The sequence below is a fragment of the Necator americanus genome, chromosome I (genome assembly GCF_031761385.1).
Source record: "Necator americanus strain Aroian chromosome I, whole genome shotgun sequence".
In the NCBI taxonomy this organism is placed as follows: Eukaryota; Metazoa; Nematoda; class Chromadorea; order Rhabditida; family Ancylostomatidae; genus Necator; species Necator americanus.
Genome location: NC_087371.1, coordinates 11766441 through 11779760, shown reverse-complemented (window position 1 = coordinate 11779760; position 13320 = coordinate 11766441). Strand labels below are relative to the sequence as shown.

Here is a 13320-nt window from a genome sequence, read left to right as displayed (position 1 = left end):
CTGTGAGGCTAATTGCTGCTGTTCTGCTGTTCCTCGATCTGCAAACGATGATAAGCGGTAAGGACTTTGTTTGTGGCTTGCATCTGAGTTGTCATAGTGCTGGCAGCAACTGGCCGATAAGAATAATCAATCGTTCATCAATATCACTTCGTTTGGGTGCACTTCTGCTGCTCATTTTAGTATAGAAAATCCGGGTAGGTCATCCAGAATCTACACAACTTTCCTTTTTCATTCAGAAGAACTCATTAAAATTTTAATCTGCGTCTTTGATCTGATCACTTGGGCACCCTACAACAACCCTACTTTACGATTTCACTTCGCTGCCATTTCTGGTATTTCCCAGTGTCAGCGCGTTACGATGTTATTCCGACATTTTCTTACACAAACTCACGTTCTTCCTTGAATGACACAACATCGCTGAAGAAACATTTTTTTATGCTAACATTCTTACACCTTCTTCTGGTATATCCAAGCATTAATGCTCTTTTTATGTCTCAAGTTAAGATTCTTCATTGTTTACGGGATTGCTAACCGGACGAACATTCATCCGGTTGTGCATATAATCCTAGCTGGAAAAATTGTGAATTCGCCTACTTTATTCATACTAACTTATAGCAAAATACTGTCTTATTTCAGTATTCTAATCTACTGAGAAATATTTGAAAGTTAGATTAATTAGATAAAAATAAATTAATGAAGTTAAATAGAACCAGAAGTTCATAATAAAGTATTCATATAATTTGTATATTTTAACGCTTGGATTTCGCCCACAAACATTTGCGCTTAGGTGATGGCCAAAGAAAGAATGATTTATAGTTACCGGTATTTTTTCAGTCGCAATGCGTCGGCCACAGCTCACCGATTTTCACCGCTTAAGACATCGCTCTTTGTGGCCAATACCTCGCTCTAATTGAACGCGCGTCGCAGTCATCTGAGTTAACATAGATGTTGCCCCTGTATGTATGTTCGTGCGAGTTCTTTTAAAATGGTCAGTAGTACTGCGTTATTTCTCGTGCTATTGTATTTTCGTCACTGTTACTGATAGGCCAGTTCCGAAGCTTATTATCTTAACAAGTTAGATCTGTTCCGAAGCTTCACTGTTTAAAGAATGAGGGTGATGTGATTTTAAAAGAGAGGTGAACTCTTTTTTTCTTGTTTTGAAAAAGTGCGAAAAGTTGACTCTAAAAAAAATCCTTACGATTTTTGGAGATATTCATTCATCAAAAATCCTTCAACAATAATTAAGAGAACAATGCAACTCGTGGTTTGTAAGAAATATTTCGAGTTTGTACTGCAGTCCCTGAATATTACGTATGGAACCCCGAATGCTAATGGAATGAACATAACCTCAAAAAATTGTGCACACAATTTAACAGGAGTGGGGAATTATCATTGCAAATGACACATTTTCTTGGAAAGAGTGGCTAAGCTATTTCATTCCGCACATTTTCCCAGGAAATTGACTTACAAAAGTAGACCTAAAAACTATTCCAAGTCGGATGCACCTAAAAATAAATTGTCATACCATAGTCTTTCCTAGAAGAGAAAGGAAATATGCGACATAACAACTCCCTAAAAACCCTTCCTTTTCTTGTCTAAGATAATGTACGAAACAGTTTTTTTTTTCTCAAATAAACTTTCAGATGTCCCCGTCGCCGGAGCTCGTTACACTTCTGCTGCTCGGCGTATTGGTCGGCGCTGATGATTCGTGCTGGTCGGAGTGTTTCCAGGTGTTAATGGGTGTTTGCAGTTTTCCCACTGACGAAAGTGAAGACGTGGATAATTTAGGAAAAAATGCCCCAGTGCGGCGTGTGGCTAATGAAGGAGACAAATCCAGATGTGGCTGGCACCTACGAGGTTTGTTTTGACGCAAGTTGTTGAACAAATTAAAGTATCAGCAACGTTTTTTAGTTAAATCATGGCATGGTGAATATGTCTTGCGAATTCTCGTCCCTGCCAGAACCTGCGTCAGTCACTTGGCTCCACAAGGCCCCGAACTCAATCAGCTGGATCGATTTCGCGTGCTCGAACAAGGACGAAACGAAGCAGTGCAGGTTTGAAGGAGGGATTCCAAACAAAATTTTGGGGTGTAGCTGTCAACAAAGTACTAAATAGATGGATAAATATTAGAATTATAAAACAGTATTTTCTATACATTCGCTTATGACACTCACCTTACGTGTTCGATAAGTGCGAGGTGGATAGCGGGCAGACTCGTAACTTCACTTCATTGATGACAGTCCATCATAGACACTTGAAGGCAGCATATCACGAAACTGACGTGCTACGGGAACCCCAGAAAAAACGTAGTGTTATAGATTACGGTAACGACCGTGACCCGCATCCCGATCCCCTTAGTCATCCTAAAAAAAACGGGTTGGATATCGCTTTAGTTCCTGCGAGATAGTTTAGAATGCGCCTCAATGTTCATGTTCCAGTCCATCAGCAGCCTATTTTTTGGTTTACTTGAATGGGCGGGGAGGAGAGCTCATTAACCTTTCGCACGCGCATGCGGCGTGTGCGCAGGCAAACTGATTTCGTAGGAAGGAACGTACCCCTCCACGTCGTTTTTCTACAATAATTAGGGAAGATAAGCAGAGTCGTAGTCGTTTCCGTATGGCATGACCCGAACTCTACATTTTTCCTTTGGTTTCCGCACCACGTCAATTTAGTGATATTTTCTGCATTAAGGAGTTGAAAGCCAAACTTGGCTTAACATATTTTTCCTGAATTCACATTGCTAATTAATCTTCAGCTTCGAAAAATCAAATAAGGGAGCTCATATACGAGATAAATCAGTTTCCCGTTCACGATGGTAATAGAAATCCTTCCGGAGCTTCTGACAATAAATGGGTGGGATGCAGCGATCACTGCTGACGATACAATTCCTGTTCCTACCATTCTTCTTCATTGTTCCTATTCACATTTTAAAAAATGAACAGGAGATGTACATATTTTCTGAGAATATGTCAGGAATTCATAACTTCTTCATTTGCTACGGAAATCTCTTCTATAACAAAGTTCTTTTTATTTTTTTTTCAGAGAAACTGAACATCGAGTCACCTCTCGATGTTTGTTACGCACTAATAGCCTGACAATGACAGGTACTTACCGATGTCAAGCCACGACATCAGAACAGAAGAATAAAGCGATTAGGTGCGAGTCTGCATTGTTCTTCTTTCAACTTCTATCAAAACTAACCCCAGCGTTTAGCTCCGAGTTCAGCATCAATGTGGTCGGGATTGAAAACGTTGCCGTCCTTCACCATCATTTGCCCTATGGTAAGCTCGGCTACATCGAAGTGGAGGTGAGAGATCCAGATTAACCCAGAAACCAGAGAACCCACAACACTTCAAGTCTCTAAGTTATATTAGGCCATGATTTCATTACATTAGTAGTCACTCTCTCTTTTTTCTTCTTCTTTATAATAGGTGAACATGTCACGATGTTATGTCCTTCTAGGTATGTGCTAATCCTAAGCCAGAAATCTTCTGGTTGACTTCGGATGCTATTGTAAGACCACATAGTGGAGGAAATTCGTTAGTGTCTGCCACTCATCTACACCCTAAAAAGGTATCACTTATCTGCTGAAGAGCTATTTCTGAGAAGTATAGATCGAATAGATCGTTATAATGGTAAAGGATAAAAGGATAAAGCGTCCGGCGTTAATCAATCTGCTCGGGATGCGCCATCATGTCCACTTCAATTCGGAATCGTTTGAGGGTTACGAACGCGCGTTTGACCTATAGAATGACTTGTGGGAGCCAGCCGATGTGACAAGTCAGTGTTTTTTATCCTCCCAGACAAGTCTGGTACCAATTTATCGACCCCAGAGGGATGAAAGGCTTGGTGACCACTAGAGTGGATTGTCGTTATAAGGTTATAGGTAAGAATGCAAACATATTTTTCTTCCACTGGGACGCTACTCGTAATGACCATTGTATCTTGCGATCTCGTTTTCATTCTGTATTTGTATGATTGCGCTCATAATAATGTACATTCAGATTACGGCCTCTCTATGTTTCCTACCAAATTTGTTCCTACGTAGGTCGTCATTCGATTACTGCAACGCGACTGGTTTAGTCGACTTTCAGCTGTTAAAAGACGCGCCCACAGCATTTTATTTCAATTGCTGCAAGCACGATGAAAACCAAAACATAACTTCATGTAAATGTACTGACTTTTACAGTCTCATTCCGACACGTTTCACGGATACTGTGATACGGCTGTTGCATAGATCAGTTATAGTAGTGTTAAAACGACATGAAGCAGAGTGCAATTGTGTAAGCGCCTACGCTCCAAGCGACGAGGTGGAGGGTAACGGTTGCGATCCCCCTCGTCGCTTGGATCACCTCGCAGGACTCTTTCTAGCACCATCCATCCCTACAGTTCACGATGGTCCCACGTCCATTCCAACCGCCATCTCCACCGCGCCGCTTCAAGTGCAGCCACTTATGCAACTGTACCGAGCTTAATGTCATTTTGATCCGACCGTACCAAATCATCAATTATAAGCCCATCGTAGTCATAGGCATATTCACATTGCGGTGGTTATATGCTGCAATCTATTGAACAATTGACCAGATAGGAACTGCGGGCGCATGTGTGGTAATAGCGACAGACAATGCAGTAGTGAGCATTTTTCATTTCGTTTTACTTTGATACCTTCTTTTATTTCCTAAAGTAACGGGGTCATAGCAGAAATAGCATTAATGATGGGGGAAGAAATCCTATTTTCTCATTTATTTCCTTTTTTGACAAGTGAATTAAAATCTTTTTTTTTTGTCAGGAACGGCGATTCCATGATGGTCCAGCTACAGTGGTGCCATACTGCTACACATCACGTCTTCTGATCCGAAATGTTACAAGCACCGACACGTACCAGTTACTGGTTAAGGGCGAAACGGAATCACGAACAGTCGATCTACACGTGAAAGTCTCCGACCTTCCAGTTTCGTCCACTTGTTTGTGGCTCAGTATCTACCCGATTCTTGTTGTGTTAGTAAGTGTATTATAGATAGAAGTCGTCCATTGAAACACCACTCAGCACTCGATCACTTTGTGCTCATTACGGGCTTTAGAGGAAATTCACAAACAGTCTAACAAAATAATCTAATCAAACTACATCCACAACGATTTCTCTATTTTCCGATGTACTCATGTTTCTCATGTTTATCCCAGTTCAAATTGTTACATTAGATTTCATTACTAACAGATTGTGTTATAAATGTATCTATGAATATCACAAGTTTAAAGTTCACGCTCTCTGCTTCCAGCACCTTTCTTTATTCTGCTGACTGACGATTCCTTCGGAAATTTTATAAAAATAAGTCGATCAGCTTAATTTCCAGTAGCTGAAAAAACTACTCGACAGAGCTTGCGCCGTTTTCAAAGAAAAAAAAAACGAGACAGGCTGTCTTTTGAAGTCGATATTTCGAAGAAATCAGATAAAGAAAGCTCGAAAGTAAACTGGGTTAGTTGGATGACGAAAGCATTCGGGGAGAAAGCGAAGGCGAAACATATCTGCAACGATATTCTTCCAATGAAAACAAAGCGCTAAGTAGGTATAATCACGTACTTTCTTGGAACTTCTCTGATATAAAGAACCAAGAGAATTGATTTTTCACCTCAAAAATCAATAAATATGAAGAAAAGTAGAAGGTGCAGGGACTGTATCAACAATCATTTATCAAAAAATAACAAAAAAAAATTACTCATCAATAACGGAGCGATTACTTCGCCTTCTTTGCTCGGATCTTACGAAGGTAGAACTCCAACTCTTTACCCTCAAGGATATACCCATCAGCGCGACCAACTTGTCCCGGACTTGAGGAGATTCGAGCTACAATGGGGGAAGTTTGAGGTGGGAGAAAGAAGGCAGTAACTTCTATACCACATGAATCACTCACCGAGGAGACGTCCTGTAGCAAACTGTTCCAATAGCAGCGGATCTACAGCTGCGGTCTTTTGACGTTCAGTGTACTTGGCTTGGCAGGTCGCGGACCTTCAAATTTGTGTCTGGTAAAATGATGAACCAAATGGTCATTGCAATTTACCTCTTCTTGTTGATAATAGCGTTATCTTCCTCAGAGAGCTTCTGGTTCTTCTTCCTCGCAAGAGGCAGGGCATAGTGAGCCTCATACCACTGACGGAATGGAGCAGCATCGACGGTGATGACGGTTCCCTTTACAAGAGTCTTGGTACGAACCAACTCGTTATTTGTGGAGTTATATACGGTGTCAATGATACGAGTCTTGCGAGTAGTTTCTGGAAAAAAACCAATGAAAAAGTTTCCGACAGAAGTTGCTGGTGACTTTATACACTAGTTAACATTAGTTATATCACTGCATAACTCTAATACCCTACTGGAAAAGAGAAAAGGATAGCACAGCATGCTAAAATTATTCCAGCAGGTTATTAGTTGAAGTATTTTATAAGAGTTCTAGTAAAATTGCAACAGCCCAATCAGGAACCGAAATCAGATAGTCCAAACGTTTCTAAAAGGAAGCAAAAATGACGTCGAAAGGGAATGGGGCAGTTCATTCTTAGTGATTTTCATTACAAACACTCAAAAATAAAAATAGTACTGAAATTAAGAGAAGTTGGCAACCCTAGCTTATCTTCTACACCACCTCTATTCCTGTCCACAATTCAAAATTAAGAAATATCAACACAAGGAATTATTGGGCACAACTTACGTTCAGAAGCCCATGAATAGTTTCCAGCATCAAGGCGCAGCGCACGAATCTTTGTGTTTCCACCTCGTACACGGATGACACGGATCCTCTTTGGTCCGATCTATAACTCGATACATCATAATCGACAACCATCCAAAGAAAAATACAAAACGAAACGAACCTTAGTGTTAGCAGGCTGACGACCGAGCTCGTACTTTCTTTTCTTGTGTGGAATTGGGCGAGTGGCACCAGTCTTATAGCGCTTATGCCACGAATCGCGCGAGATACCCATCCTAGAAATGAGAAGATTTCGAAGATGACAAGAAGTTGAGGAGAAAAAACTCAGAGAAGGCTAAGTCCGAAGCTGAAATAAAGACAAAATTTTTAGGCTAGGCGCTATCAGTGGGTACTGTAAAATACGTAGCAATTATGCGGACAAAACATCGCAATTTACGTCACTCCCACTCATCTAGCGCATTCATTCAAAATCCTTGTCCTGTTTTTTTTTCTGCATTGTTGTTTAAGATCATTGTTCTTCTATCGTTGGGAATTACAACAATTGTTCTAATCAAAGGGAGTTAGTAGATCGAGGTATAGATTTATTTCCACTTTCGGACTTGGTCCAGTGTGATTGCATTTTGGGTCATCAGAACGAGACCGTCGTAAACTCCTGAAAATAGTTTCGAAACGAAACTACTACCACAACAGAATGTGTGCCTCCATCAAGTAGTGGAAATAGCATCGCTTTGGAACAATAACGTCTGCACCGGTGAACCTTTAGGGGTCGAGAGGTGGTTAACCGTAGTTTTTTTTTTGTTTAGCCTAAGTTTTTAACTTGAAAAAGCAATTCTGAAAGAGTCAGAATTTCTAAGAAATGAATTATACTACAGTGGCAGTATTCTGACTAATAGAATGACTTTCTCAGGAGGAGTTCAAGAATTTCTCTGCTTTTCTCCTTTTCAAAGCTGATCTGAGTGAAGTATGCAGAGGAAAACAACCCTCATATTGTGCAGAATTTATTACTTAACGTTATCTGTTGTGACGTAGTGAAAGTATGAGATGTACAGTAGGGCCAAAACGACATGAAACAAGGTGCAGTTGCACAAGCGGCTGCTGGCATGGATCCTGTCTCGATCGTAGCCGCTGCGCTCCACCGCAACCGCTTACGCATCTTCACAGCGGTTCATGTCGTTTTGACCGTGCTGTATTTCGTGATCAGCCTTTCCGACTTCAGGATATGAACTTTTACATTAAATAAAGCATAATTTCCTGCTCAGATATGGAGGAATTCAATGCTGGGACCACAGTAGGCCTCATCGCCTGCTGTGAGTGTGGACTACCTATTCAGCCAAATGCAGCCAATATGTGTAGCAGCTGTATACGTTCAAAAGTTGATATAACAGAAGGCATCAGCAGGACGTGTGAGTTTTCGACAAGGTCGCTTTTAAAAAGCAGCATAACACAAAATTGACTAAAACTGTGTGGGAAACATTTGTTTCTCTACAAGTTACATTAGGATGCGTCCACCTCTTACACTCTCCGTTTTTCTCAGCAACTCATTAATTGGTTTTATTTGAATAGGCTGCTGAGGAGACCTCATGGGTATTTGATCGCTCGCTCCTGGGTGCGATGCTTGGGCAGGCCGTACTTCTCATGTACTTGACAAGAACTAAATCCATTTTCGTTGCTATTTTCTGTGGACGAGTCGAGGGATTAAGTATCCACGCTCCAGCACGACTCGAGGGCCACGCTCATACTCGTAATCTAGAACTCAAATTCTATATCGACCCACAGAGACCCCTACATGGTCAATTTCATGATACGCTGCCTTTGAATTGCGCTGGCCTAGAGTTACCATAGTGTATGGGCGAAATCTTTAGTCTGTCTTTGCACATCGGTTTGATTTTCCATTTGTTTTCTTCCAGGCACTATCTACATATGTAAGTTTTGTGACCGTTACTTCGTACCTCCAAGCGGATGGATGCGCGCTGAATTAGAATCGAAAGAATTGTTGTCAATATGTTTGAAGAAGATGAAACCGCAACTGTTGAAGGTTTCTTTTGTTCTGTATTTTTCTTGTTCTTGTCTTTTTATAAACTGAATTGTCGTCTTAGGTGCGTTTAACAGATGCTCGTTTTGTATGGACAGAAGCTCACTCTAAGCGAATCAAAGTGAAGCTTACTATTCAGAAGGAAGTGTTCACTAATACGATACTACAACAAACATTCATAGTCGAATTCACCGTTCACAATCAGGTAAGCATGTTTTGTGCTTTGTTCCTGTTGTTCTGAATACATCAGACTTTGAAATCGGTGCGATTGGGGCCGCACAGGTCGATTGTTAATTATGAAAGCTTTTCTGCAGATATTTTCTTTTTCGTGAACCTTTTTCTCTTTTTTTTTCTTGAGAGTTTTGCTGAGTTGATCTCTTTTTTCTTCTTTCAAATGACCCTCCAAGTAACTAATCTCTTGATTTGTAACTCCATTTTGGTGAGTTTTCGCATGTTTATTTTTTTTTACAAACTTCTCCAGATGTGCGATGATTGTCGGCGTGCTGAAGCGAAGGATTTTTGGCGTGCTTGCGTGCAAGTTCGACAAAAGGCAGAGTTTAAAAAGACGTTGTTCTATTTAGAACAGCTTCTTCTCAAGCATGGAGTTAGTTTTGTATATAAAAGACGTGCATTGAACCCTCACTGTTTTAATTCGTTATTCAGGCTCATAGTCAGTGCACAGGTGTGAAACCAGTGCCAACTGGTATCGACTTCTTTTTCGCCAAGCTACAAGACGCACGAAAATTTGTTGACTTCTTAATGACTGTATTACCGTGTAGGTATCATTATGCCCAAGTATGTTTGCGTTAATATTTCTGTTTGGATTTGGATGCTTCTCTTTGGTTTTTCAGGAACTTGTTTCACATGATACAAAAAACAACACATACGACTACAAGCACACATTTTGTGTTGAGATAGTCCATATATGCAGGTTATTTTCAAACTTTTTTTCGCGGATTCTTTGAGTTAGATTACTTTGGAGAAGGTAGATCATTTCTCAAGCATGCTTGTTTTCAGAGATAATATTGTATGCATGCCGAAAAAAGTCGCACAGCAATTAGGTAATATGAGTCAAATCGCAATATGTCTCCGAGTTTCAAATGTGATTACCCTGATCGATCCCAATAACTTGCAAATGGCTGATATCCAGGCGTAAGTTCGTGCACACTTTTGTAATGCTATTACACTTGCAATTTGTCACTTTTGTTTTAATATAGCACTACATTTTGGCGAGATCCGTTCGACTCATTATGTACTCAGAAGCAGCTTTCTGAGTTCTACGTGCTCGATGTTGAACGTGTGGACAACTTAGAACGGAAGGTTTGTTTGGTTTCTGGTTTTTTTTTTGGATTTCATTTGTTATCATTCCCAGCATTTGCTATAATTGTAGGCGGGGCACGGCTTCGTCAGTAAGAAACACGTGTTAGCAGATGTTTGGCTCGTTCGAAGCCACCAGGTTTGTTAATTACCATTACCTATCAATTGAGTGTTATGCTGGCGAAATTAGATTGGATGAAATGGGTGAAACAAAACTTGCAATATTGCATGAATAACTGAACAGCTTCTGGTAATTCTCTGTACGTGCTTCTCAAAGGTTCTCTTTCTGATCATGCCTGTGGCAGTTCAATTTCCATGTTCTCTCCGAGAATTTTTGAGCACAGTATTGTTCCACTGATTCTAAAAAATCAGGATGCGCAGTGCAAGAAAGTTCGATGCGTATGGCATCTGCATATCTATCCTAGGCTTCTTTGCAATTCTGCGGGGTTGAGCCTTACCAATGATGAAGGATGGAAAAAACTAATGTGGGCTTATTGCTGTAAATGACAGATATGTGCTTGCGCACTTTTCTATGAACTTTCATTACGATCTATAGCAGAGAATGTTGCTTATAAGTTAAATTATCTTGCTGCGGATCGCTTCTTATCCAGGTTTGAAGAACTTAAAAACACTTCTCGGATTAATTGCTTCCCGGATTGTGAAATCTCATTGTATCTGTAGTTCGCTTAGTCTCGCAACCATGACCCCATAGGTGTGATAGGGAGGAGAGGGACCCTCTTCATGTGAAAGGGGTCTAGCTCATGGTGTGCAGTTCAAGTGAGGGGGATCCCTTCGCCTACCGTCCAAAAGTGGAGGGGTCGGGACACCGGCTCCGACTATCGCATCTATGCATAATCCTTTGCGCGATGAAAGGTTGAATTTGTTGAATCTATTATGGGAAGCGGTTTGAACGAAATTGTAGGGATGTTTTCTTCTTACAGTAGTTTTCTGCTTTGCTACCTTCCAAATTTGGAATTTACCCGTTTGATAATGCACTGGAAATGTTCTGGAGTTCAAAGTTCTCTTTCTGTTTAAGATGAAGTAAACTGATCCACACTTATGTTTAGGTTGGGATGTCGGATGCTCAAACCCTCTCAACTCGAACTCATTTAGGTCATTTGTTGAATGCTGGCGATCTAGTGCTAGGTAAATTCTTCAAAAACGTAACAATATTCATCATGCGCTAAGAGGTTTCTTATTTTCTATTTTCCAGCATTTGATATCCGTAACTGCAATGTAAACAACAGCGTTTTTGACGAAATGAAACCGGAGGATATTCCCGATGTTGTTATTGTGAAAAAGGTATTATGAAAAGTTTATTCTTTTACTTTGTCAGTCTTCTCAGGAAGTTGTTTCCTAACAAAGTTGATAGGAAGGTGAATATCAGCTAATCATTTATATATGAAATCATTCGTGATTTCATATCATGGCATTACAATTAGTGCGTTACAGCAGCATTTCCTATTACATTCGAGCTTAGTGCGGTACTGATGAGGACTCTCACTTGTTTTGAATGGTTAAATTAAACCGCCATTAATTTAACGGTGCACTCAAGCCTACAGTGTTTTTTTTTTTAGTCAAACTTCGTTTTATTTCCAAATTGTCCCTTTTCAATTGATCTTCAGTCGTTCTTGAGATATTGTGTAGGGCAGGAAATGTTCTTCTTTAAACCATAGATTTCTAGGTGTACGATCGTGCTCGTCGTGCAGCACGTCGTCAGTGGAAACTCAAACGCTTAGTGGTAGATGGAAATATTGTTGGTAACGAGACGGAAAGTGTTGCGGACGAATTCCAGAGGTATAACTTCAATCTTGAGATGTAATTAAATATGACAGTTTTTGGAGCAAAGCTTCCTCGCAAAAACTGGAAACAGTATCCAAGTTGCTTTTCTTCCGTTTTCGAAGGGAACGCAGTGACTTTCTCTGAGTTCTAAGCGTGCCCGATGTCTCCGTCACTGCCTGTTCTTAAGGTGCACTTATTGAGATAGTAGATATTCAATTTTAGATTCATTGAAGACGTTGAGGAGGATCCATACATGCGCGAAAAAATCAACATATACAAAGTAAGTGTGATACTACGTATATATATATATATATATATATATATATATATATATATATATATATACTTTTTATTTGTATTCTCTACAACATTATTCATTCATTGACTATTTAATCTCACAGGATGAGGAGAAACTCCAGCAGCCAGTTGATGCCGACGACGACGAAGCAATCCCTGATGCACCAACATTGGCTGAAATGTTGGATGAACTTACATTTGAAGACACTGAAATGCGAGATGAATCTGAAGACATTTTGCAAGAAGAAGTAATGGATAAATGAGATTTTATCCAAATATTTGTCCCATTTCTTCATTTTTTTTTAAGATTTTTATGTGTACTTGTTATATACCCATTCAGATTTCTTTTAATCGGTGGAATTGTACAGTAGTTATCAGTTTGCTTCTTTTACCATGTTGACCACGTTGTTATTTTCATGAATGACTGTTGAGTTTAAGGTTTCTATTACTCATAAAAAGAAAAATTTGAATTCTCGCTTTTTCAAAAAGCTCTGGTTTTGGCCCTATACGTTATTTGAGCCCCCACATAAATACTATTTATGATAAGAAGCATGTATTTATTATAAAAATTAGTAAACATTATAGTAATATGTAGGATATGTTTTCGCTAATTCAAAAACAAGGAGTATGCTAGTGGCACGGTACATATCTCTGTTATGCACGAAGAAATACTTGTTGCTGGGTATTTTCGGGATATAAGTTGGTACATTCCTTCCTTCATGCAGCGATTACATTTCACCGCTTTTTTCATTGTTCTAAGAAGTTTTTTATGGTGAACGTTATCATTTGGTACTGTAGCCAGGTGTAAATTGGATCGAATTCTGGAAACAAGTCTGTGCGAACTGCAGGCTAGATCTTCATTCTATCGCATCCATTTTTTCGAAGGCCTGTTCCCGTGGCATACTAACTTTGAACTAATCTTATTACAAATAAGTTTCAATTGGCCCACAAGTTTAGAAAATAATGGTGAAATAGAGTTCGCAGATTTCTGGTGAACTCTATTTTCCTGTTTTGTTTAGTTTTCCTAACGTTGAGTTTGGTAATTTAGCTTATTCACTAATTTCTCGGTATATTTCTTTTGTGCTTTAGTAATTAGTTGCATATCAAAAATGTTGGATCTCTCCCATTTGTTCGCGTTAGGACCGTGAACGGCTGAAATGTCGCAACTCTCAGGACATCTTGCGTGCATCAGTCGTG

The 13320-nt window shown here is 39.8% G+C and overlaps 3 protein-coding genes across 4 annotated transcripts; 2 read left to right on the top strand and 1 right to left on the bottom strand.

Moving 5' to 3' along the window:
• Nucleotides 1-47: 47 nt before the first annotated feature.
• On the top strand, nt 48-5035 carry RB195_005200 (uncharacterized protein; the record flags this gene model as incomplete). 2 transcript variants are annotated; one of them, XM_064177555.1, is made up of 10 exons in its annotated part: nt 48-68; nt 186-194; nt 1644-1730; nt 1789-1857; nt 1912-2054; nt 3043-3156; nt 3214-3307; nt 3463-3573; nt 4790-4951; nt 5018-5035. In XM_064177555.1, 10 exons carry the CDS (start codon nt 48-50, stop codon nt 5033-5035), a joined length of 828 nt encoding a protein of 275 aa, XP_064034680.1. The 2 variants fall into 2 exon arrangements, with proteins under 2 accessions (XP_064034680.1, XP_013291069.2); XM_013435615.2 differs by lacking the exons at nt 48-68; nt 186-194; nt 5018-5035 and having other exon boundaries at nt 4790-5017.
• A 697-nt stretch (nt 5036-5732) lies between these two features.
• On the bottom strand, nt 5733-6969 carry RB195_005199 (uncharacterized protein; the record flags this gene model as incomplete). Its single annotated transcript, XM_013435613.2, has 5 exons — nt 5733-5842; nt 5910-6004; nt 6057-6267; nt 6699-6798; nt 6859-6969. The coding sequence occupies 5 exons, from the start codon at nt 6967-6969 to the stop codon at nt 5733-5735; spliced, it is 627 nt and encodes a 208-aa protein (XP_013291067.1).
• A 987-nt stretch (nt 6970-7956) lies between these two features.
• RB195_005198 (uncharacterized protein) lies at nt 7957-12386 on the top strand (the record flags this gene model as incomplete). The annotated part of the gene is made up of 14 exons (XM_064177554.1): nt 7957-8098; nt 8603-8730; nt 8792-8932; nt 9209-9331; nt 9391-9522; nt 9579-9658; nt 9745-9879; nt 9945-10047; nt 10118-10183; nt 11112-11190; nt 11258-11346; nt 11729-11841; nt 12049-12106; nt 12228-12386. The coding sequence occupies 14 exons, from the start codon at nt 7957-7959 to the stop codon at nt 12384-12386; spliced, it is 1548 nt and encodes a 515-aa protein (XP_064034679.1).
• Nucleotides 12387-13320: the final 934 nt, after the last annotated feature.